General features: G+C 37.2%; 1 protein-coding gene across 15 annotated transcripts in view; it reads right to left on the reverse strand.

Annotated features, from left to right (window-relative positions):
- The window catches only part of epb41l3 (erythrocyte membrane protein band 4.1 like 3), a 182,649-nt gene that overhangs the window by 75,296 nt on the left and 81,600 nt on the right, over positions 1-25,753 (reverse strand). For 13 of the 15 annotated variants that reach the window (XM_062980480.1, XM_062980489.1, XM_062980485.1 and 10 more), the window contains 2 exons: positions 7,888-8,117; positions 5,217-5,414 (listed from right to left, as the gene is read on the reverse strand). In XM_062980480.1, the coding sequence (XP_062836550.1) occupies positions 5,217-5,270 (54 nt within the window). In that variant the 5' untranslated portion in view covers positions 5,271-5,414; positions 7,888-8,117. Of the gene's footprint in view, positions 1-5,216; positions 5,415-7,887; positions 8,139-25,753 lie in introns of those variants that run through there. The other 2 variants (XM_062980478.1, XM_008108672.3) reach the window with 1 other exon arrangement.

Genomic DNA, 25,753 nt, shown 5'->3' on the forward strand with positions numbered 1-25,753 from the left:
CACTGTAAAATAAATTTAAAAAATATATAGAATAAAATATGGGAAAAGCCACAATGATAACCAAAATCAGGCCATATTTAGAGATTAGTATAAAAAGCTCAAAACAAAATAGATCAAGAATGTACTGGCGTATATGTTAACATCAGTGGAACCTAACCATTTACAATGACTAAGTTCACTTTGAGGAGGAGAACCAGAGGAGAGAAAACACAGGCAGAGGAGATTCAGAGGCACAGGGAGCAGCAACGCTATGTCTGACATTTCAGAAAACTACTGCCACATAGTTGATATAGAAAGATTGACCAGGGTTATGGTGTGATACAGGAAACTTTTCCCCATGAGTCCCTGCGAGGAGAAAGGTGGGGTATAAATAAAGTAAATAATAGAATACATATGTAATAACTTGCTATGGTCAGATCTCACAGATTAAAGTAGAAAAGCTGGCTAGCAGTCTACATCACAGATGCAAGCAAACAGGGAGAAAGGCAGAGGATATTTTTGACAAAGAAGTAGAATTAGGGCAAGTGGATTTGTTTGTGGACAGAGTAAAAATATGGAGATCATTAATAACTATATGATATGCAAAGCAAATGGATGAAAGCAACATTCACATAGGAGGAAAGGACAGCAAAGAGTGAGAATGGCATCACCTTTTATGGCTGACATTCCACTCTTGAACCTGAGACTCTCTGCCTGCATCCTTCATCTCCGTTCTGGACCTGTCATTTCCTTCTCTTTAGTTGCAAGACCTGCCATTCCTTCCTGCAATTATTGTTTTTGCTAATTTTACCTTGTCTGCTGTTCGGAGACTCACATAGTTGGAAGGCCATCTAGTCGAACACCTCACATGCTAAAGCATTCCTGAAAGATGGACAGCTGATCTCTTTTTAAAGACATCCAAAGACATCCACCAACCTACTCCACTGCAGAACAGCTTTTATAGCAATAATAATAATTGTTCTCCAGTCTGGTCATTCAAGCCATTCTTTCTCATTCCACTTCTTACATTATCTATAGGTTGCACTTATTTGATCAGAGCCCTGTTGTAACAGATGTCATTCACAGCTTCAGCCATTTCCTATTAGTATTAAGAGGCATTCCTGTCATTTGATTCAGCATATACAATGTGTGAGGTTGCTCTGAACAGTAGTGCAGTAGATGCTTATCCAATGTAAACAGGCCGGCAGAATGTTGGATAAGCGAATATGTTGGATAATAAGGAGAGATTAAGGAAAAACCTATTAAACATCAAAATAAGTTATGATTTTACAAATTAAGCACCAAAACATCATGTTATACAACAAATTTGACAGAAAAAGTAGTTCAATATACAGTAATGCTATGTAGTAATTACTGTATTTACGAATTTAGCATCAAAATATCACGATGTATTGAAAACATTGACTACAAAAATGTGTTGGATAATCCAAAATGTTGGATAAGCGAGTGTTGGATAAGTGAGACTCTACTGTATTTCTGAGAATACAAAATACTTTTTTTTCTACTATTGAAAAAAGGTGCAGGATTGGCACCATGGGCAGAGAAGCAATGGGGCCTTCAGTATGAAAAAGAAGGCTGACAGAAATGAAAAATAAATATCATTTCAATTATTATGTAAGTCTTATTATTACTTGACTTGTTCCTGCTAGCCTTGTCTATGGTTATCATCAGACTGAATAACCCTGTAGTTCTTTTATTCATTTGTGCAATATGTTTTGTACTAAATCATGTTCAAGGACAACTATGGACACAATATGGAATGAAAACATACAACTTATTTACAGTTCTATTGAATAAAGAAAAATGTTTTTACTTGCTGGCAGCTAATTAACAAATATGGAGTTAGCTCTCCAAGGACCCCAAAACAGAAAAGCCCCAGAGGCTTTTAAACAGAAGCTGGATGGCAATCTGTCAGGGGTACTTTATGCTTTTTCTAAATTGCAGGGGGTTAGACTAGATGGCTCATGTGGTCTCTTTCAACTCTATGATTCTAATAGTCATCAGAAATATACTTCTCTTTATTGGTATGGAATATTGCTCTGTTAAATGGTAAGAGCCTTGAAATGCATCTTCAAAATATGTATCAGAGCTCACTGAAACCATCTACTGCTATTTTGGGTATCTTTCTATTCAACTAACTGTTATAGGCCATTTAAATCTGATCATGCCCCTTACATCCAGTAAAGATTTCTATCAAAACTGATCACCAATAATTCATGTTGAACCATTTTATCTTCATATATGCAATTCTGATTATATTTAGCATTAAATAGTTTAATGACAGGAGCCCCGGTGGCGAAGTGTGTTAAAGCACTGAAGCTGCTGAACTTGCAGACTGAAAGGTCCCAGGTTCAAATCCCTGGAGCGGAGTGAGCGCCTGCTGTTAGCTCCAGCTTCTGCCAACCTAGCAGTTCAAAAACATGCCAATGTGAGTAGATCAATAGGTACCGCTCTGGCGGGAAGGTAACGGCGCTCCATGCAGTCATGCCAGCCACATGACCATGGAGGTGTCTATGGACAACGCTGGCTCTTCGGCTTAGAAATGGAGATGAGCACCAACCCCCAGAGTTAGACATGACTGGACTTAATGTCAGGGGAAAACTTTTACCTTTACCTTTAGTTTAATGACAAAGAAAGTTTTTAAATAAATGTTTCAAGTACCTTAACAGAAACTATTCAGTTCAGCACAACAACAAATGTTCCACATTAATGTTATATCACAGCTATTGTTAAGAAAATCTGGGAGTAGGATTTATCATGTCAATGATAAAAACAGAACCTTAACACATTAGAATAAAAGCACACATAGTCTTTCATCCCCAGTTTAACTAAGAGCACTAAGCAACTCAGGATCCCCCTCCAGGAGACCCATAACATCCACAGGCAAAAAACAATGGATCTGCCTCATAATTGTAAGACAATGGTTCCCATATTTAATAATCTAGAGCTGGTGTGGTCCATCCACTGCAATTTTCTGAACCAGCACCCCAAATAACCCCAGAAATAGGCCTAAAAATGAAGACACAGAGATTTTTTTTTTGGTTGGCCTGTATTATTATCTGTAGTAGTAACTGTGAGGCTAGGGGCCATATTTTAGTTCTTGGGGACCACTAGTGGTTCATGGACCACAGGTTGGGAACCACTGCTGTAAGGTGATTCCTGTTCTGACTTACTGTGCTAACTGCATAGAAAAATATTGATTTTCCAATACAAATACATTTTTAACTATCCTCTCACTGTCAATGCAGAGTCACAAATAGCCACGTCCCCCTTTGGGAACAAACTCAACTGTATCCGACATTGAGCTGGCATTTTCAGTCCTCACAGTTGGAAACCTGTCCTATCCAAGGGGGACAAGCCTGGATATATGATAGTTTTCCAACAGTGCTCAACCACAAGTAGATCATGAAGGCAACATTCCTTCTGTCATGCCATCACCACTTCCTTGGAGAAGACTAAAGAAAATTAAAGATGCTAATGTTCCTCTTGGTGCCCTTCCACACAGCCATATAACCCAGAATATTATGGCAGATAATCCACAATATCTGCTTTGAACTGGATTATCTGAGTCAACACTGCCATATAATCCAGTTAAATGTGGATTTTATACAGCTGTGTGGAGGGGGCCTTATTTATAAGATTCTGAAGAATTCAGAGGATACAAATATGTTTTCCAAGAAACCATGCACAATATGAATTGATGTGCAGTGGTTAGACTGATTAAATTTACTAACCCCATCACAGATTCATGCCTGATTGGAAGCCCAGAATCAGAGATCCACTGCTCAATCTGTAGCCCAAGGTTGATCCTCTGAGCCCTACCTGTAGGAGTTCTTCCTATGTTCTGGAGTTTGGTCTAATAATGGGCTAGGAACTGGTAAGACCTCATGACCAGCTATAAAGCTGCTGAGTTTGAGTCTTGTCATAATCTAGTATGCCTTATGCTGTAGAATTCCACTGATATCCTTTACACCTTGATACTTGATCCATTGGACAGATCCCTGACCTTCAGATGAGGCATAAATTTAAGCCACACAACAGGGGTAGGATACAACAAACTGCAGTGATACCTCTAAGTCTACAAACTTTCTCCTGTTATCACAGCCAATATATGTTATATCTTGCATGGTTTTGTTAAAATCCCTTCCCATCACTACACCTTGTGGCAAAACATTTGAAAGTATAAATTATATATAGTGAATAACTACCTCCTTTTTCTGTTCTGAACTGAATGCCAGACAGTTCCATTGAATCACCCTAAGCAATATTACCGTTACAAAGACAGGATTTTTTTTTTAAAAAAACCTTTGCACATTTTCCATCACATGCACATTTTTAAAGCATCTGCCATGGCCTCTGTCGCCAGAAATCTTTTTCGCTAGACTAAAACACCAACTGTGACTTTTCCCATATAGAATGTGTTTCAAATCCTTTGTTTTGGTATCTATTCTATATGCCATTTCCAGTTGCTATTTATTTTATGAAATATAGAGACTAAAATTACAAACACACATCTGCAACACAGATTTATATATAGGCATTACAATCCTAGCAGTTTTATTTCTAATCTATATCCTCATAATCCCTAGCAGGGAACTGACTTTTTTTCCTATCACTGCCACACACTATTGGCCTTGACGCTTAATAAATTGTTTGGTCTTTCTCATGAATTCCTAAACATCCAAAGATCCATAACCTGAACATAAATATATAAAATTCTAAATAAGATATCTTTTGAAGCTGAGATGAAAGTCTTATTCCTGAAAAAGACAACCCTCTAATACTGCTGTGTGCATGAAGAAGACCTGGGCATTGCTAGATAATCCAACAGAGGTGTGGAATAATTGTGGAATTTCCCATCTGTATAGTTATTATTTCTTTTCAGAGCGTCCTGCTGCTATACTCTCAAATACCCATCAAAATTACAAACATCACTAGTATATTTCTATTGATTAGGCAAGTCTTCACATGGAATCACTGGAACAGAAATAGGTTAGTTTTCTGATGGTCTATCCCCAACTAAATACACACTGACAATCATGAATTTTTCAAAGCATTATATATATTTGCCTATGGATATACTTTCCTTTTGGTATTAAAGGGAAGGTTTTCTTGCAACTGCCCTTAAATTAAATACAGTTAGCTGACAAAACACCAGATAATGCACACAGGAAAAGCAATTTCCCTGACACCCCTTTTCTTTGCAGTATATTTACCTCCACTTCACAGCCATATTCTGAACCATCCAGAAGGATCACTTTGCACTGCATGCTTTTTGGCTTTTTGGCAATCCTTAGAGGAGACCTGGAGAGTTTGCTGGAGGATGATTTCTGCGATATCTTGTCGTCTTCAAACTGCTGGTATTCCAGTTGTTTTGCTGCTGCAGCAGCAAATTCACGTTCTTTGTCAGTGGCCTACAAAGAGAAAACAGGGAGATTAAGTTCCAGCCTCAGATTAAAAAAAAAAAACATCGCTGATCACAGTAAGCTTTCAAAATCACAAAGCCCAATCAGATATCCCTTTGCAGAGGACTATTTGGAATCACAATTTAAAACGCAGATATAAATGCAGTGTGACAGAGATGGATTTCATTCCATATTCCCAATTGTAATGAAACTGCTGGTCTGTCACAAAATGGCTAATTCAGGACAATGTCACCACAATACGTTCTTTTTCTCTTATCTTTTTGGGAGGAGTCTGAGCTTATAAGATCTAGCCTGCTGTGTGATTTTTAAACAACTGTGCCACTTTTCAGAAGACAATGGAAGGATAGAATATTCCATTCAACAATGTGCCTTTCCTATCAGGCCGCCAAGGCTGTATCCGCACTACAGAGTTACAGCAGTTTGACACAATTTTAAGTGCTGTGGCTCAATGCTGTAACATTTGGAGCTTTGTGGTTTTGTTAGATATTTAGCTTCCTCTGTCAGAGACCTCTGATGGCGCTATAAACTATAAAACTCAGAATGATACAGCATTGAGCCATAGCCATTAAAGTGGTGTCAAACTGATACAATTCTGAAATATGGATAGTACCTCTTAAATTCCAGCAGCATCACTTTCAAAATGTTTCTGTCTCTGTTCAGAGACCTTGCACAAAAAGTCAATAAGTAAAGTATCAAGAAAAACAAAGTAAGTTTTAGCTAAAGCTTAAAAGGTTAATCTTATTTTCATCGCATCATCATAAAAAACATATTTGATTTGGCTTTCAGTGACTTCAGTGCAGCCTGGCAGCGCGGGCATTCATCAAAAAATAATCTTCCAAGTCTGTTTCCTTCATCATAACAAGTGTCCATGGGAATGAATCAAATCCGGTCAAAAGCTTTAATCTTCTTTCAAATCTAAAGAGTCGTGTATTGCACAATATGTAGCAGAATGCAATACTCAAATGCATATATAACACAGCACATGAAGAGAATAATTTATATTTTTCCCATTAAAACTAGCAAGTGTTGCAGAGAGAAAAACAGCAAATATACACATCATGAACATAAACAGGATTATGTTATAAACAGGATATTTATGCTTTTTTTTTAAAAAAAAAAAAGTCAGTGCATAGGTACTTCTAAGAGTAGCTAAGCAGAATAAAAAGAAAGCTGGAAATAATGTCTCTAGGTCACCGGAGTACCTTGTATTAATCTGTGCTGTGCAAATAAATAAAAAATGCCAGAAACGATTATAGCAGGACCCCAAACTGTCAAGATGTATTCATGCAGCAAGATAGTTTCACAGGGAATTAGACTTCATCTTCCTAAAAAAGCCTGACATCCTGTTCATGCAGTTATTTAGGGCAAAATGACCACTGAGACATACATTAAAGATTTGGTTTCATATTTTATATGCACAAATCCATTATCTTTCATACACAATGAAATCTCCCACCCCAGAGGTTATTTGTGCTGCATTTCCTCTAGCTATTTGATGATTTGCCAATAGTATCTTAAACTATCATCTAAAAGAGAAGAAAAATGTTTTAAGGTGTTTTGTGGACCAAGAAATAACAATTGGATCAACACTGCTGTTATTAGATGTAAATAGTTTTGGCCTTCCTTCCCCTTACTTTTCTGTCATAAAGTCGGGATGGTGATTATTTGCAGAATGCTTAAATGTGTACCGATTGGCTCAAAATTTGAAAGAGTAAGGACTGCTGAGCCTGAAGCATCTGTGGTTAATAAATAGAGAATGACAACAAAGTTTGTAACCTTTTGTAACCTCTAGATTATTAAATATAGTTTTCTATGGACGAGGAGATGGCGTCTACTGGATGGCATATGTTCTGTATCAGAAACTACAGCTGATGTGGTCTATACAATGCACCCCAAATAACCAAACGGATTCTAAAGTTGACCAAAACCTGCTTCATAACTATTCTGGTACTAACGTTGGAGAATGGTCCCTGGTCAAGTGGTCCCTGGTTAAAAAAAGGCTGGGAACCACTGTACTAGGGGCTTCAAAAATGTAAGACTGTGTTGGCTTCAAATCATCAAGTTCTGAATGAAATTAGATTTCAGCAGTTATCAAAACTGGAATGTACCCAGTGTTTCTGTCTTCTCCAAAAACAGGTCTCATCTAAAACAGTGATGATCACCACACACACACACACACACACACACACACACACACACACATATTTAACAGCAGGAGTGAATTCAAAAATTAAACTCAGCAGTTTTGGCACAAATACCAAAAATATTACATGACTAAACTAAAAAAAAAAAACCTCAAGCTCCTATCTCTTCTCCACTTTTCATGATTTTCATGACACCTAAAGATAAACACAGGAATAAATTCAAGATAAAGAAAGCATTTCATTCAGCATATACTTCCACATGAAAAAAAGCATATGGTGTAAAATTTTCTAAATTAACCATGAGTTGGATAACTTGCCTGCTCTTTTTTCACAGGAGTGCTGTGGCCTGCAACACCAGCAAATTGTTCTAATGCATTCTGGTGCTCTTCTTCACTCAACTGCTGCTGTTGCTGCTGCTGATGATGTTGTTGCTGTTGTTGTTGTTGTTGTTGTTGTTGTGTTTCTTGGGCTCCTGTCCCACCTGTTCCTTGCTCTCCTAAAGTTTCCTTCTGTTCCGGATCTTTAGATTCAGAGTCTGATCCAGGTTCTGTCGTCATGGTTGATTAGTCTGCATCACAAACAAGAGATGTTGACAATCATGAATTCTGGAAGGAATATAAGCTGACGGTACAAAATGAGTGATGTCCAGGGACTCAATCCAAGACCCAGCTACAGGGTGTAGAAAGCCATGCTGACCATCATGGGACTGTAAGAGATCCCCACCATCATTACTTTATGCAGTAAGTCTAGTGAGTATCTAATTTAGTTCAGTGCACAATCTTTCCAAATTTTGTTAATGAAACACAAACCAGAAACAAGTTGTGCTCAGTCTAATGCTCCAAAACAATGAAGAGTTTTAGAAAGCTTAATTGGTTTACATTGACAGTAATATGAGCTCTTGAATACTGTATAACATTAAATTAAATACTTTTATCAAATGGGATATATCATACAACAGCTCATGCTGTAATAGATTTGTTAGTTTTTAAGGTATCACAGAATTCTTTAGCAGTTTTGCTGCAACAGATTAATGTTGCAAGATGATTCATGCCCAACTCAGTCAAACAGAAGACCAAGCAGACTACAGTGAAAACATCCAAATCCATACAATTCCTTACTTCAAAGTCTTTGCTCCACTTGGACAACACTCAGAAATTCAGCCCTGTTTTGGTTATGACTCTAAGCATACACTTTTAAGCATACTTCTTCAAATTACATAAGTACATCTTTTCACAATCTAAATTCCACTGTGTATAACAGTTCAAAACAAAAGGTCTTACTATAACAATCTGTTTTTCTCCATTAAGGGATAATTTGTTTACGTGAATAATAATTTGTTTACAAAAATAACCACAAATTATAAAGAATTGTCCTTATACAAAATCAGAATCTCTTCTGGCAAGATTAATACTTTAAATTGTTTGAATATGGCTTGCGGTTTAATTTTATTTGTGTTAACCTTTTGTACGTTTTTTATTCTACTGACAAAGTTACTTTGTAACTTGAGTCCCAATCTTGAGAGAAAGAAGGGATGACAATAATGGTGATTTATTACCCCTCCAACTGTCAACTACTCATTGTAAAAATTCCAGGTATAATGATACTATTTTGTATCGACAAACACAGCTAAACAACCATTTTCATTCAGTATCATGGAGTTTACATCCACTTTATAAAGCATACAACACAAAACACTTCATTTTAAGTAAATATATAACACATTTTACATTCAAAAAATCAAGCAGCAGAATCCAAATATCAATAACAAAATTCATTCATGCGTATCCAGTTTAAATTTGTTAATGAAAATAACATTAGGCTACACAAAGGCTATATGGTAAAGTTTATAAAGCATTCAGGAAAATATGCTTGCAAAATGGAGTTTCCACCTAAATACTGTCTTGGGCAAAGCAAATAAGGGAGATAGAAGAAAAAGACTACTATTTCAAGAAGAAGAAACAGAAATGCAAACTGAATTTTCCTACACAAGTTTATCAAAAGGATTTCGGGTACAAGAAAATAAAAATAAACTGTGTGTGTAACTTTGAGATTGGCTTAATCTCATAATGAAAATAAGAGTGTTTGTGAAACACATTAGTACAACCAAATAGCTCTCAAAACTGAATAATAAATATTTCATCAGGCAATTAAGGAAACGGAGAAACAAATCCCTAAAATTACTCATTGCAACCCTCTCTGGATTCACTTGCAGCTTTTCTGAACATTTAGATCTTATTTCCTTTTTTCTAAACCTCTTTTAAATGCTATAAAGCCCAAGGTATTCTTTTTAATGCCCACTGCATTGCTTTCCATCCTCATGATTGATGATAGCAACAATGCACTTTCTGTTGAGGCTTAACTGGAAAAGGTCAACTTACTGCCTCATCACTTTCTTGTTGGAACAGCCTCATTAGTACCAATTCATTGCCTCTATAGTGGCTATTAACTGTCCCGGGTACATGGAGAGCATGCATACATGCCAGTCACCATTTAAAAGCTTAATTTAACACTTCAAAAGGCTAAGTGTGCTTCAGACAGTAATTTATAGATTTTTATTTCAGTTTTACATGCTATTGACAAAGCAGACAATTAATATTTTCCCAACAATAGTATCTTATGATCAAGAATAACCTCCTGAATTAAAATATTAATTATATTATTATATCTACTTATTCATTCATTGTATTGCATTTCTAGCCTGCCTCTTCAGTAAAAATTATACTCTTTATATTCCAATGCACAAAATCTTGATTAAAATGTGGAAACTAATTCATAACATGATACAGATACATCTATGAAATGCCAACACTCAAAGGCCAAAGAAGTGGCTGAATAAAAATGTATAAAACTCAACTCGACACCTTCATCCAATTATATTTTGAACAAGGGAAGAGCTTTCCCTAAAGACCTAGACCTTGGGCAGGTTCATAAGGGCGAAGAGGTTCTTCAAAATACAGTAGTACTCAGTTATATAGGGCTTTAATGTTGATCATTTCTGATCTGAGCTGTGTAGCAAAATTATTATAAGAAGGAATAGTTATATCCTATAATGGGTCCCCAGTCAATAATCAGGCACTAACGTTTTGGACTAGCTGAAATTTCCAAACACTATACAGAAGTCTCTTACAATGGCCTGATTATGATGTCTCTAAGGCAGTGGTTCTCAACCTGTGGTCCCCAGATGTTTCTTGGCCTACAACTCCCAGAAATCTTAACAGCTGGTAAATTGGCTGGGATTTCTGGGAGTTGTAGGCCAAAAACATCTGGGGACCCAGGTTGAGAATCACTGAGCTATGGCATGTGCCACTATGGTCGGTTAGGACATCTCGAACAGACCCACTTGGCTTAACAATCAGAAATAAATTCTTATTCCTTAAAAAGTACAGCACTTTTGGTCACTAATGTTTTTAGTCAATGTCTCAGTTTCACATCTGACTCTTTGGCTTTTCCAAGATGGAAGAATTGAAAATGTCTTCAAAAATGCAATGCAAATGTTTCATCTCATTTCCAGGGTGATTTTCCTCGCATGGTGAACACGCACACACCATTAAAAGTCAGCACAGAAGCTTGAAATACTGCATTGCAGACTGAATTGCAGATGTGTATGAATGCCCTGCAGAACTGTCATTACAAATTGTAAAGTTTTGTTGCAGATCCTACTTGTCCCATCAAATCAGAAACTAGGATATGCTGAATGCTGACAGGACTTGAGTCAAAACAGGACCATGGGTAGATAAAGAACTCATCACCAAACACAGATGTTTCCAAGTTCCCCATAACTACTTGCTTTTGTAAAAACAAAAATCTCTCATCCACCAAAAGTATCACAATGGGGCCTGAACATGCTGAAGGAGCTCCAGGACCATGGACATTGAGAGTAAGACACAAACCGTGGCTGGGGTCATAATGCATTCAGCTGTGTAGCAACATAACAAAGCACAAGCACTTTGACATTTCTACCATGAAATTAAATGCTTGAGCCAAAGTTGCATCTTGAAAAATTGACATAATCAAACCCACAAGCAATAGCAATCCTACATGATTCCATGGTTCTTTGATAGAATATTGCCTAGAATGTGGGGACGGGTGGATTGTGGAAGTGTGTTGGTGTGCTTAAATTTTTCACAAATTAATGGCATCTTTGAAGAGCACCATGAAGAGCACCATGGTTTACTGGTGCTACATAGAGGAATTCCTCTTAGTGGAGGCACTATGATATTCTGTGAGCTTATAAAATTCAATTACCAGGGGGTACTGTGAATTTATGATGTTGTGTTTGACTGTTTGTCTATATTTTGTTTTGCATTTGCTGTATTGTATGTCACACTTTGAGTGTTCTGTGAGCTGACCTGAGACCCTCTGGGAGATGGTGGCAGGATATAAATAAAGTTTTTTTATTATTATTATTATTATTATTATTATTATTATTAGTAGTAGTAGTAGTAGTAGTAGTATCTGCAGACCCACTTTGCCATTCTGCAGGTGACCTGCGCATATTGTTTCATGGTTTATCCCAAATCAGTAAAGTAAGAGCAAGCAGCAATCTGGATCTTGCTCAAGATTTTCAGCATGTGCCAGCTGCCTGTTCTGCTTTTGAATAATACCACAAGTGTGAAACTATATTAAAACAAGGTTCTTTAAAGGTTCATTAAATTACTATTTGAATGATTACTTATTAGTTCGTTCATTTTGCCATAATCCTCATGATAACCAATTAGCCCACCTTCATTTAAGACATTGTTTTACATTGTTTCATAAGGCGGCTTTTATAATTTGAAGCTCCATTAAAAGGCACCACAGGATCCTTTTAAGTGTTTGGCTGCAATTCTGTACACAGTTAGACCACTTGAATCACACTTCAGTGAGATTTAAATAGCTAAATTGTATACTGAATTCAAGCCTTAGTGTTTTCCAAAATTATTTTTCACCACTAGGGCTTTAATGATTAGAAATGATTATGCTCAACATGCATATTTCAATATTTCCAAGGCACTGTATCTTGTATTTTTTAATCCCAAAGCATTTCCTCATCATTTTAATTCAGTAGGCAGAAGTGCAGAATTCATATATACAGTAGAGTCTCACTTATCCAACATTCGCTTATCCAACGTTCTGGATTATCCAACGCATTTTTGTAGTCAATGTTTTCAATATATCGTGATATTTTGGTGCTAAATTCGTAACTATAGTAATTACTACATAACATTACTGCCTATGGAACTACTTTTTCTGTCAAATTTGTTGTATAACATGATGTTTTGGTGCTTAATTTGTAAAATCATAACCTAATTTGATGTTTAATAGGCTTCTCCTTATTCTCCAACATATTCGCTTATCCAACGTTCTGCCGGCCCGTTTATGTTGGATAAGTGAGACTCGACTGTAATACTTCCTAAAAATGCACCAATGTATTATTTAAATATAATATTTTAAAAGATTTAGAAGACATCAAAATAGAATATTTTAAAACCATTCAAAAAGGCTTATCATGTCCCCCAAAGCTGGGGAGGGGGGATTGTTGTGCAGCATTTTAAAGCTAATATCTGCCAATCTTAAGAAATGGGGCTACAAAGTAGAGTCCGACTGTGGAAAAGAGCCAACCACAGACCACCTATTACAATACAGCCTGAGCCCTGCCGAATGCACAATGGAGGACCTTCTTATAGCAACACCAGAGGCACTCGAAGTAGCCAGTTTCTGGTCAAAGGAAATTTAGTATAATGCCAAGTTTAAAATTTTGTTTGTGGCTTTTCTATACATTATAACTGTATTAGAAATTTGCTTCTGACAAGATAAATAAATATAAATAGGGGATATTGGAATAGTGGCTGAAGTAGCCTTGGGTGTTTCTGGGGAAAAGACTGATCCTTCCGCACACTTTTGCACACAAGAGTTTGTGGATTGAGAGGTTTTATTGAATCTGATTAACTTCCATAGACAACAGACAAACTCTAGTTGTGGAAAACGTGATCTGGATCCATCTCTATAAACATTTTAAAATCACAAATTAAATGGCACTCAAAATGTTTTTTCCAGAGAAGGTCTTCCCAGGTTAGTAAATGAAATAGGATGCAACACATAGAAAATACAGGAATAGAGCTTACAATTTAGCTGGAAAGCAGACATCTCATGGTTTCATGTGACTGGTGAAGGTTCAAACTGTATTAAAAGTAGATTTTGGATTTTTTTTTTGCTTAATGCAAGGAGAGAGATAAGAGAAGCCACTTTGCCAAAAAATTACATTGGAGACCTAAGACCTTCTGCTCTGACCTGTTCTGCTGTAAAATGCATTCACCTGGGTAGATGCCCAGCGATTTATGAGCCATGCTTAGGAACAGAAGGGTGATTTGTTATTCTTTCAATATTTCAGATCCTTTAAGGCACTTCAACTTAATAGGTTTGACCTGAACAAATACAAATTCTTTTTCTTAAAAAAACAAACAAACCCCAAAACAAACAAAAACGAATTGCTGAGGCAACAAATCAGCATGTTCTATACTCATTTGTCTCTTCCAACATTTTACCTTTATTTTAATATATTGGCTGGATGCAATCTGAATTTGATAGAAGTGGCAACACAGACTGTTTAATCTATTCTCCCTTCCCCTGCTTTCCTTACTTTTAAGAGGAAGTCTTACAAGTAGTCCATTTCCTTTAAGAGTTGGTTTTAAAAACATTGTCTAGAGTTTTAATGTTTTAATTTATTTATTTCCATCATTTCTATCCCACCCTTCTCACCCGAAGGGACTCACTGTTTTAGCCATATCTTACTTTGAGCCATATTGTGAGCCACACTGGGTCAAAACTTTAGAAAACTGACATTTGAGCAGAGGTTTTCTCAATATTATAAAAATTGTCCTTTAAGTTACTGTTAAAATTTGATATTATGCCAATGATATCAATGAATGGAACATCAACCTTGGAAATGGAATTGCCTAGTATATAATCACCTTTTATGCCAGACTTAATATATAAAGGGGGACAACTAAAAGGCAAAGTAGGGCAGAAAAACAGCTGTGCCATGCCATCAACCATCAGTCATAAGAACCACAAGATTAACTCTGATGTTTGTTGTCTAACCATGAATACTGGTCTATCTTCAAAGCTGTGCAGTTTGACCCATGAAAACATCTTCCAGGTGCTCTTTCATCAATCTCAGATGTTTCCAGGAGTGATCTGGAAGCTGTGGCACTAAACCAATTCAACCAAACAGTAGTTGGAATAAGCAAAATAAACAGTCCCCGAACAAGAATTTCTTAGATGTTTCTCTCAATCCCCAAAATTAGCTATTCCTAATTTCTGTCCCATGTTGCATCTCATTAGTTTTACATTTTTGTACTGGTATATGATTTGATTTTAAAGTTCCTAATAGCAATTTTGTATAGCTAACTCACTGGACAGAAACTTTGAAACATTGCTAGTAGCTTTTCACTATTGCTTACAGAAAGCTTACTGGTATGGGAGAAAAGCTTTGCTACTTCAAGGAACATGAATCACAAAATTAATGAAAAATTCTAAGCATTTCTGTTAATAATAAATAAATGCATAAATAAATACACACCCTATCTCCCCCCTGGGAGGGGGGGGACTCAGGGTGATTTCCAACAAAAGATGGCAAACATTCAAGCCATAATAAACAATAGAAACAAAACAAATCAAAGCAGCAAACAAACACATCTATAAAAACTAATAGCAACTAGCCCAAAAGGTAAGTAACTAAATAGACCAATAATATGTTGATCTCTAACCGACAGATAGCAGAACCATCTACCACCAAGTATCTCATGATGAAACCAGAGAGGGAAATTGAACTTGTCTCAATAGAAACAAAAAGGCTAAATTGTCATTTTTCTTTGTTTTAAACAGACATAGTGAAAAAGCAAACAAAAAAAGTATCATTTTCTTACTTCTATCTTCCTGTGTGCAAATTCTGATGTAGAATATTATGACTGAAAATATTTTTCTCTAATCTCAAACACACATATTTACAATTTTGAGATTTAAATTCTTTTTGGTAACACTACACATATAAAAAATATTTCAGGAACTCAAAAGCATTTCTACTTTTTGTCTGACTCGAAATTGCTTTTGAGACAAGAGGTAATCCCAGATGCAAAGCTGGCGGTACTGTAAAAGGCATTGTTCGAAAAAGGTTTGTGTCCATTAGCAAATTATGGTTCTGTCTATGCAATCTAGTGGTCTTTACATCAACAGGGATTACTTCTACTTGCCACTTCTGGTAACACAAATACATAAGCATTAATAATTTAGTTCCTGTTAAATTAGCCAAACCACATAGGTCTTCCCAAACATAGACATAGGATTTCTACAGACGTGATGTCTGCAAATACATATATATTGGTTGTAACAAAAATGCAATCAAGTTATGAAATAAGGATCAAAATAGCTATTGAAACATATACACCATAATGTTATGTTCATTCTAGCAATTCAGTTTTTTAATGGCACATCTTAATTTTTTGTTATTTCTTTTTAGATTGGAAGTTCCATTCACGCTGTTTGCATGATGGTCAAACAAAATCTGGGTGAACTTAAAGTCAAAGTGTGGAGATTCAAATTGAAGATTTTTGCAGGTTAATTCAGGTGGAGAGCGTCAAAAGGTATTTAAGCAGAGAGAGACTGTTTAAATATTAAAAGAATAGTGGGTTATAACACATGAGCAAGGAAATTGTCTAACACCAAACCAGACCAGTGGCTCATCTAGCCAAGTATGCTCCATGCTGATTAGCAATAGCTCTCTAGGGTTTCAAGCAGGGTACTTCCCAAGCCTTTCCTGGTGATCCCTAATATTCCCTGTCCTGGTAGACTCTTGACCTAGTATTAGCAAAATCTGAGGCTGCTTAGCTTTAGGAATTAAGACAAGACTAAAGGTGTTAATATTGGATTGGTGGTAAGATACCACGATGAGTACGTGGAACACTTGAACTCAATATTCACTGGTCTGTTTCTAAACACTTTATTGCCTACTTATGTATTTATTTACAGTATTTATATTCTGCCCTTCTCACCCCGAAGGGGACTCAGGGTGGATTACAATGAACATATATATGGCAAACATTCAATGCCATCAAACAACATACAGTATAGACACACACAGAGGCAATTTTAACATTTCTAGCTTATGAGGGTATGCTCGATTCTGGCCACAGGGGGAGCTGTTGCTTCATCATCCACGAGTGACACCAAGAGTTGTACTTCCTCATTCCTTTCCACGTGCTGCTGACAGTTTTATGGTGTTGTAAATTAGTTAAATTAGCCTCCTGCATAAAGCTTACCTAAATTTCCTAGTTGACAGATGCAACTGTCTTTCGGGCTGCTTAGGTAAACAGCAAGTCGGGCTATTTAATGGTCGGGGGCTTAACCCAACCTGAGCTTCGAACTCATGACCTCTCGGTCAGTAGTGATTTATTGCAGCTGGTTACTAGCCAGCTGCACCACAGCCCGGCCCTACTTGCATGCATGCACAATTTAAAATACTCCTTACCTGCTCTAAATTGAAAGCATGATTTCTCCAAGGTCACATAGTGGGTTTTCATGGCTAAACAGGCACTTGACCCCTCAATTTCTGGAATCCCAATCCAACACTCAAACCACCACACCAACTCTTTCTTTACTTTATTTAGCAGCTGCTAAAGAGAACATTCTGCCCATATCCTCATTCACTATACATATCATCCTACAAATATCCTATAATGATTACCATGTATCCAGAAAACGGTCTGACATAAAGTCACAAAAAATTGTGCCAGTTAACTGAAATACCAGTTGCTAGACAAAAGACGAGGTACAAAGGCTTTCATGGCCGGGATCACAGGGTTGTTGTGTGTTTTCAGGGCGGTATGGCCATGTTTCAGAAGTATTCTTCCCTCACATTTTGCCCACGTCTATGGCAGGGATCCTCAGAGGTTGTGGATCCTCTGAGGATGCCTGCCATAGACATGGGCGAAACGTCGAGAGAGAATACTTCTGGAACATAGCCATACAGCCCGGAAAACACACAACAACCCTGAATCTGTGGCACTTGCACTGAAGTTCACTCATGCTGTCCTAAATAGTTATAATGGTAGATTTGCATGATTACATGAGCAACAGTAGCAGAAAAATCCAGGAATGCAGAAGGTCCTTTTCACTGTGATAGTTCAATTGTCTTTGGTACCAATTTACTGAGTGTAAAAAAGTTACAGCTAAAAAAAGTGTTCTAATAATAGTGTAGTCAAGAGTGTCAGGAAGATGATAAAGAACAAGTAATTTTTGAACAGTTAGATTCCTCCATTCAAAATTAAAACAAAATCCTGCCATTTTTATTCTTGATGTTTTAAACCCATCTCTCACTATTTTGAACACCAGTTTAAACTGAGCAAGCTAGCAATGAGGGATCTAGACAAAATGTGTTTACTAATTACAGATAATTATTTAAACTGCATTGTTTAAACTACGGACATCTTTAATTCAACTAGCTAGGAAGAACTATATTAGCTCATTGGGGAAGGGAAATGGAGAGATATGGTGGGAGAGGACTGATAATTAACTTGTTTCTTTATCTTGAAAACTAATAAAAAAGCCTTAAAGCAATAATTTTAAAAATTATGGATGTCAAGAATGTAGCACGTTTCTTTTGTCAGAGTTTTATATCATTTCTTAAGTGAAAATGGGTAAGTGATTGTAAGGATCATGACCAAACACTATGGCCAGCTGCAATCAAGCCACCTGCTAGAGATGGAGTACTACTAATAGAGAATGAGTACATCGTGTTACTCAAGGTTGGAGGTTTGATGTTGGAGAGAGTTTGGAGCTTGAGGTTGAATGCTGAGCTGGAGTTGCTGGAGCTGATTTGTCCAAGTTGGAGTTGCCTGAGGTGTATTATTGCTGCAACGTCTGGAGAACAAGACTGTGGCATCTTGCTGAAGATAAGGACTTTATTGTTTACTATTCATCATGTGGAAGCAGCTGAAAAAAATCCAAGGACTCTGCTGTATAAATACCCTTATATAAATCTTTTCTTTGTTAAAGAGACAGTTTGTTTTTTGGGTATTCTCGTTTACCGGAGGGGTAAGCTTCCCAAAAGATTTAGAACCCCAATTGCTGGGTGTGACATCTTTTACCAGACTGGTCAACCTATTGGACATTTTACTTTTAGTTCATTCTAACTTCAGGAAAACATGCAGGGAATTAATTGTCCTGAATTTTAAGTATTCAACTTTCCTCCTCATTCCATAAATTTGACTAAAGTTCATTAGAACTTTAGAAACAGCAATGTGAATACAGTTTGTCCTTTATGGATAGAACAAGGACATATGCAGTGCACTTAAACCAAACACTGGCCCATTAAAACAACTGTGCTTGAATCTGTGACCAAATCAAAACAGTTGTTTGATTCTGAATTTGTGTTACTCACTATGGCATGAGAGACAAAACTCTCCGAGATATCTCTGAAATATAGCTGCAGAATAAAAACAGATGATCGAAGGTGCTTGTCCCCACCTAGGACTTTGAAAAAGAATGAGGGAATTCAAAGAGAATTTTTGCATTATAGCCAAAAGCAGTATGACAAGATAATGGAGCCTGGATATGGTGGGCTGGATTGGAAGGACATGCTGTGCTATCAAAACACATGCAAATACAAACCCACCCAAAAGGAAGGACTTCAGAAAATTCCCAACACCAGATGCCACGTGGGAAGAGATCATATCCTTCTCCTCTCCTTCAAGTTATCTATATTAAGGTCAACGTGAAACATTCAAACCCATCATGTGACTGGACAATTGCTGAGCTTGCATTCTGAAATGCTGTCACTCTATGAACACATATTTTTCCTTGGCTTTCAGGCAATTCTTCTCACTGTTGGGAGGACATTTGTTTACCCTCTAGTACAGTGGTTCTCAACCTGGGTCCCCAGATGTTTTTGGCTTTCAACTCCCAGAAATCCTAACAGCTGGTAAACTGGCTGGGATTTCTGAGAGTTACAGGCAAAAAAACATCTGGGGATCTCAGGTTGAGAACCACTGCTCTAGTACATTAGTGGGAAAGCAGCATTTTACACAATATGGTTTGTAGGAGATGCTTCTTTGTAGTTACTGAGCAATTGTAGAGAAGGGTGGCAGGGAAGGAAGCAAGGACGAATCTGTGAACTCACTCTCACCATTAACAGGCAAATATCTATATTTCTGAGAATGTTGACAAATGTGTCTATAACACAGAATAGTAAGAGCTTCTGCTAAATATTCATACATTGATCTTAGGGTATGATTCAAGCCCATGCTACTCCAATGACTTAGACTACAGCATCCCTAGATATTGTCTGTATGGAATTTAACAATCTGAGGGCAACAGGTTTTCTACTCTTCACAAAAGTTTCATAGAAAGAACGATTCTTGTTTTCCATTCCTTCCCTTAGCTTTTTGTATTCCCTTTAGAGTCTCTCTAGACAGCAAGGGGAGTCTCCTACACATGTCTCCTACTAATCCTCTGCTAATTAACACAAAGATGTGATTTCAGCAGGAGAATGATGTCCATTGCAGGCAATTTCCAGTTGTGTAGTGATGTTAGTCTACTGTAGCAAACAACAAAAACTCTTGTGGCACATTGAAGTTCTAATTTGTTATGGCATAAGCTTCTGCATATTCAGCTTTATCAGATGAAATGCACATTAGCAGGGAAATCAGAGAGGAAAGGAATGAAAAGAAACACCAATGTTATAATTTAATTAAAAGTTAAACACTGACCTTGAAGTAACTGCCTTGATCAAAATCCTGACGATTGTAAATTGATACATGTAGTTCATATATAAGTACAATCATATACAAAATGCAAGCACTATTTTACCACTACTAAGTTTTAAACAGCTTTAAAAATAATTACAATTGGTCCTTCATATTTGTGGGTTTCACTTTTGCAGATTTGATACTTTGTGGATTTAATTAATTTGCTGTAGGAGTTCTATCAGGTAAAATATTGTGTTTCTTTATTCACAGTATTCTCACTTTTGTGGGGGTTCTGAGCCCTTCACCCCAGTGAATGTGAACTGGATCTTCATTTCCTTAAATGTAACCTTTAAACATGTGCCAATTAGTCAAATATCTGTACAAATGCTGCTCTATGCAAAACACAATGGCCTACTAGGGTCAATTAAAGCAATACTAAGGAACATATGAGAATACTCCTTTATGTAAATCCCACTAAATCAATGCAGCAACTCTAATTAGAAGTAGTAACTGGATTTAGGTTCATAAATGTATTCAGCAACTGTATCTGGCATAATACAAGAGATATTTACATGTTTAGTTTCACACTCATAGCTTTGTCTTGAACAATAAACAACATGTTATTCAGGTCATAAATTGCACTTATTTTTTGTCTTTTTTTCACACATTGGAGACCTGAAAATCCACCTACCTAAACCGACTTCTAAGTTTTAGAAATAAACTGGCGTTTTAAAGTGCTTACAGCACATATGTTGGGCATTACATTTTCCTCCCAACCCAGACAGACATACTGCTCCTTGGGCCCCGTGGAAAACAGCTGTCATTAATATTCAGCCCCTTCTACTAACACTTTCCCTTAATCCCAGTAGGGTTTCCCAGCCTATAATTAAACTTTCCAGCTGCTACACTGTTAGACAGAGCCCAAATGGATCTTTTGTTTTTATATACCCCCTCTTTCCTCTTCTGGGGGATTCTAAGCAAGCTTCTCACAAGTCAAGGATTTGTTCTGACTTCCCAACCTATTCTATATACTAATGCTTTCACATTCCACAATGTTTACTGGGTGCACGCATATGTACACCAGTTACATAGTTCTGACGAAGCAACCTAGGTTTCTAGAAATTCTGCTTGCTCTGTTTGCTAGGCTGTTTAGACCAGCTGAAAATCTTGAATGCATCAATGAAATACATACGTCAGCACAAGAACTGTAGTTAGATTCAGTTTAATGTAGTTGAGCATAGGAGAATATACTGAGGCAAGGGATTCCCGCAAAAAGGAGACTGCTGCATCTAAACAGTTAAAATGGATCTCCTGCAAGCTTTTGAACTGATTCAGGGAGAAAGCATAGCAAGGAGATGAAGATGAAAAATATCAAGTTTAAGATAATTTGTTCCTTAAACAAAATGTAACTGTTTCAAGCCCTCAAAACAAGGAAAGTTGGCAACAAATCAAACAAAAATAACGCTGGTCATTAAAAAATGCCCACCAAAGAAATTATTCCATACACATGGAAAATATAACAAAGTGCATACATTACAGTTGTTGGCATGTTAGGATATTCTGAGACAGAATGAAACTACTGTCAACAAGGAAATCAGTTACGCTTGTTCCACGATGTAAAGAAGCACTGCTACATCAAATAATTTATAAACTCCATTCATAGCAGCACTGGCAAATGTCCATCAAAAATCTCAGTAAAGCATTGCCCTGAAGCAATTGTTTAGCCCACTGACATAAAAAGTGGGACATTTTAGGTCATTTGCTCTTTTTGTTCCCTTCAAATAGTTAAAAGCCACAATATGGTTTAGCTTTCCATTTTGTATGGCACATTAGAGATAAGTCAAGTACTGCACAAAGTCTCGCTTTCATGTTGGAAGCGCTCAGCAGTTTAAAATGAAGTTACGTCTGACAGCTATAAACAAGAGTGGGCGACAAAAGTGCCACAGAAAAGTAATTAGCACGGCTCACTGTGAAGGCTGCTAAATTTGTGTCTCAAAGGAGAGAACCTTTTTAAAATATCTCATCCTGTAGAGGCTATTAGTTTTTTTAAGGAGTGCTGGCCATATTTTGCAACTCAAAACAGCAGTTCAAAATGGCAGTAGTTGTAATTTTTATGAATGCAGCTTTCACTTGAAAATTGATCTGATACAGGCATATATCAGTTAACTACGCCTCTGACAGATATCAACCGAGCCCTCATTTTTCTCCTTGTCCACTGTCTAGATGAATTTCTTTAAAAACAACAGAATTGAGGAAGGTTGGAAAAATAAAGTTTAAAAAGGTGAAGGTTTCCCCTGACGTTAAGTCCAGTCATGTCTGACTCTGGGGGTTGGTGCTCATCTCCATTTCTAAGCTGAAGAGCCAGTGTTGTCCGTAGACACCTCCAAGGTCATGTGGCCGGCATGACTGCATGGAGTGCCGTTAAAGGCTTTCATTTTTGCACTGCACCAATGTGTCTATGGTGAAAATGACAATAAAGCCTAAAACACGAAAAATTGGATCCTGTTCCCTTCCACTATAACTCTGTCTGCCTGTCTAGAAGAGGCAAGCTAAACAGCAGCTGCTTCCAGAATCCCTTCCTGAGTGCTTTTGAAGAGAAAAACACAGAGAAAAGGAAAAAGCAGAAAAAGATGCCTCTTCTGCTATGCCTCGTATGTATTTCTGTAGAAGGTTCAAAATGCTTTTACTGTTTCAAATCAAATCATTTATTTAGGTCATAGACCAGCACAGGAAATAAAGGTCACAGTTTCATACAAACTTGGTATGTTTAGTACATTTAAGGTATAAACATAGGTACTGTAGCACAATAGGGGGGGGGGGAAGCAGAGGGGGAAACAGGGTAAAAACATACAATGCACAGGTCTATCAACAAATTACTGTTTCATTTCCAGCCTGTTTTGTGATGCAGGAACCTTTGCCTATTCTCTCCATGCTTTTTCTGCTTCTGGTACCAAAGTTTTGTTTGAGGAAGTTATGCCCAGGAACACATCTACTTTGTTAGTTGAAATAGACACATATTGATTTTGTCATACTTTTCAATTCTAAACTTCCCAGGTTTGCTGAGATTTGCAACTATGGTAGACCAGGCTAGGCTTATCAACAGCTCTGTAAGAAAAAATGACTACCAAGCAGCATAAAAGAACATTTGTCCATAGACAGAATGGGAAATAAAAGGGGAGTAACAACTACAATTGAAATGTCTGCATCAAAACAGCTCCACTCTAATAAGTTTATAGCACATAATATGAGAGGTGCTCCTATCAAAGGTCATGGCTGATTTAATCAAACATATAAAAGAGAATAATATTTATCTAATGAATGGTTGTAAACACCATGCTGCAGGAAATGAGAGATATTTTAACTGGCAAGCCCATTTTAAAAGGCTCATACTCTGATTTTGAGCAGCAAAATTATTTCAGATAGTATACATGCTGCACAGGCTTAAAGTGAGGACCCAAGACTACCTGAAATGTAGGTTTTTATATACCCTAAATATATATAAAGTTGTTTTAAATTACTGTTCAAACTTTACTCATAAAGTCCATCGCTAATTAATTTCCTTAAGTGAAGGCCAGTATTACAGAATTTCTCCTTTTCACACCTTGATAATCACGGACAATTTTAGAGGGGAAAGAAAGTCATTTTGGAGTTTGACTGTATCATGGTATTAAACCCTGTTTCCTAAAAGGAATGTAACTTATATTTTTAAGAATCTGTCATCAAATATTTAAACAACTCATCTCTTTTCCATATCCTATTAGGTCTTTGCAAACATGAGTGAACTTTGTGTAATTGTAGCATTCTTCCCATAAAGTGTTGTTTTGACATGGAATACAGTGTAGAACAAGCAAACACGGCAGAGGCCAGACATGGAAGGATTAGTTTCATTTGCACAGGAAAAGTAAAGATTTACATAGACTTTTGCAAACATGCCAAAATGCTGGAAACAGATTTGGCAAAATTGACCATGCTGACTTTCTTTTTCTCTCTCGATCCAGCATCCTCCTCTCATAATTCATCATCATCATCATCATCATCATCATCATCATCATCATCATCATCATCATCTTTATTTATAGACTGCCCTATCTCCCTGAAGGAATGCAGGGGTTTCCAACAAATATGGCAACCACTCAATGCCAAAAGAAAACCAAACAAACAGTAAGAAAATGAAGTAATTTCTGCTGTGCAAGAATACTGTTCCTAAGAACAAAAGGCAGCTGAGGGAAAATAGCTTTTTTCCACACAAGGCATTTTTTCATGTCAGGAGCAACTTGAGAAATTGCAAGTCGCTTCTAGTGTGAGAGAATTGGCAATCTGCAAGAAAGTTGCCCAGGGGATGCCTGGATGTTTTAATGTTTTTTTTACCATCCTTGTGGGAGGCTTTTCTCCTGTCCCCGCATGGAGCTGGAGAAGATAGAGAGAGCTCATCTGCGCTTTCCCCAGGTTGGATTCGAACCAGCAACCTTCAGGTCAGCAACCCAACCTTCAAGTCATCAGGGGCCGGGCTGTGGCGCAGCTGGCTAGTAACCAGCTGCAATAAATCGCTACTGACCGAGAGGTCATGAGTTCGAAGCCCGGGTCGGGTTAAGCCCCTGACCATTAAATAGCCCGGCTTGCTGTTGACCTATGCAGCCCCGAAAGACAGTTGCATCTGTCAAGTAGGGAAATTTAGGTACGCTTTATGCGGGAGGCTAATTTAACTAATTTACAACAGCATAAAAACTGCCAGCAAAACACGAGGAAAGGAATGAGGAAGTACAGCCACTAGTGGACAGTGAAGCAACAGTTCCCCCTGTGGCCGGAATTATGAAGCTGGAAAAAAAAGTTAAATGCCTCTGTGTCTGCCTATATATGTTGTTTGTCTGTTGGCATTGAATGTTTGCCATATATGTGTTCATTGTAATCCGCCCTGAGTCCCCTTCAGGGTGAGAAGGGCGGAATATAAATACTGTAAATAAATAATAAATAAATAAATCTGTCCTGCCAGCTTAAGGGTTTAATCCACTGCACCACCAGGGACTCCTACACAAGGCATAATTATAAAGAATACAAATAAGAAGCTGAAAAGCTGGGTTGGCTTTGATAGAGCGGCATCTGATGTGAGGTCTACTAAGCTTCTCTAATCAGCTGTGTGCAACTGAAGAGTGTCATTAATTTACTGCATAAAAAGATATGAGGAAATCCTTTAGAACCTTTGAGATGGAGAAAAAAAGAATTTTCTAGCATTAGCTTTTGGGAATTCCAGTCCACTTCATCAATGTATTTCAGTTCTATCAATTTACAATCAAGTGTGTGTATTTATAGGTGCATAACACACATTTCTTTTTAAAAAGATCATTGCCAACAGACATGGTGGGGAAATTGTGAGAACTGTAGTCCAAGAAGTAACTTTACCAAGCTTTTTAAAAATATCCAGAATGCATTCATGTAGAATATTGGAAACCAACATATAGTGAAA

This window comes from Anolis carolinensis, chromosome 4, assembly GCF_035594765.1.
Source record: "Anolis carolinensis isolate JA03-04 chromosome 4, rAnoCar3.1.pri, whole genome shotgun sequence".
NCBI lineage: Eukaryota > Metazoa > Chordata > Lepidosauria > Squamata > Dactyloidae > Anolis > Anolis carolinensis.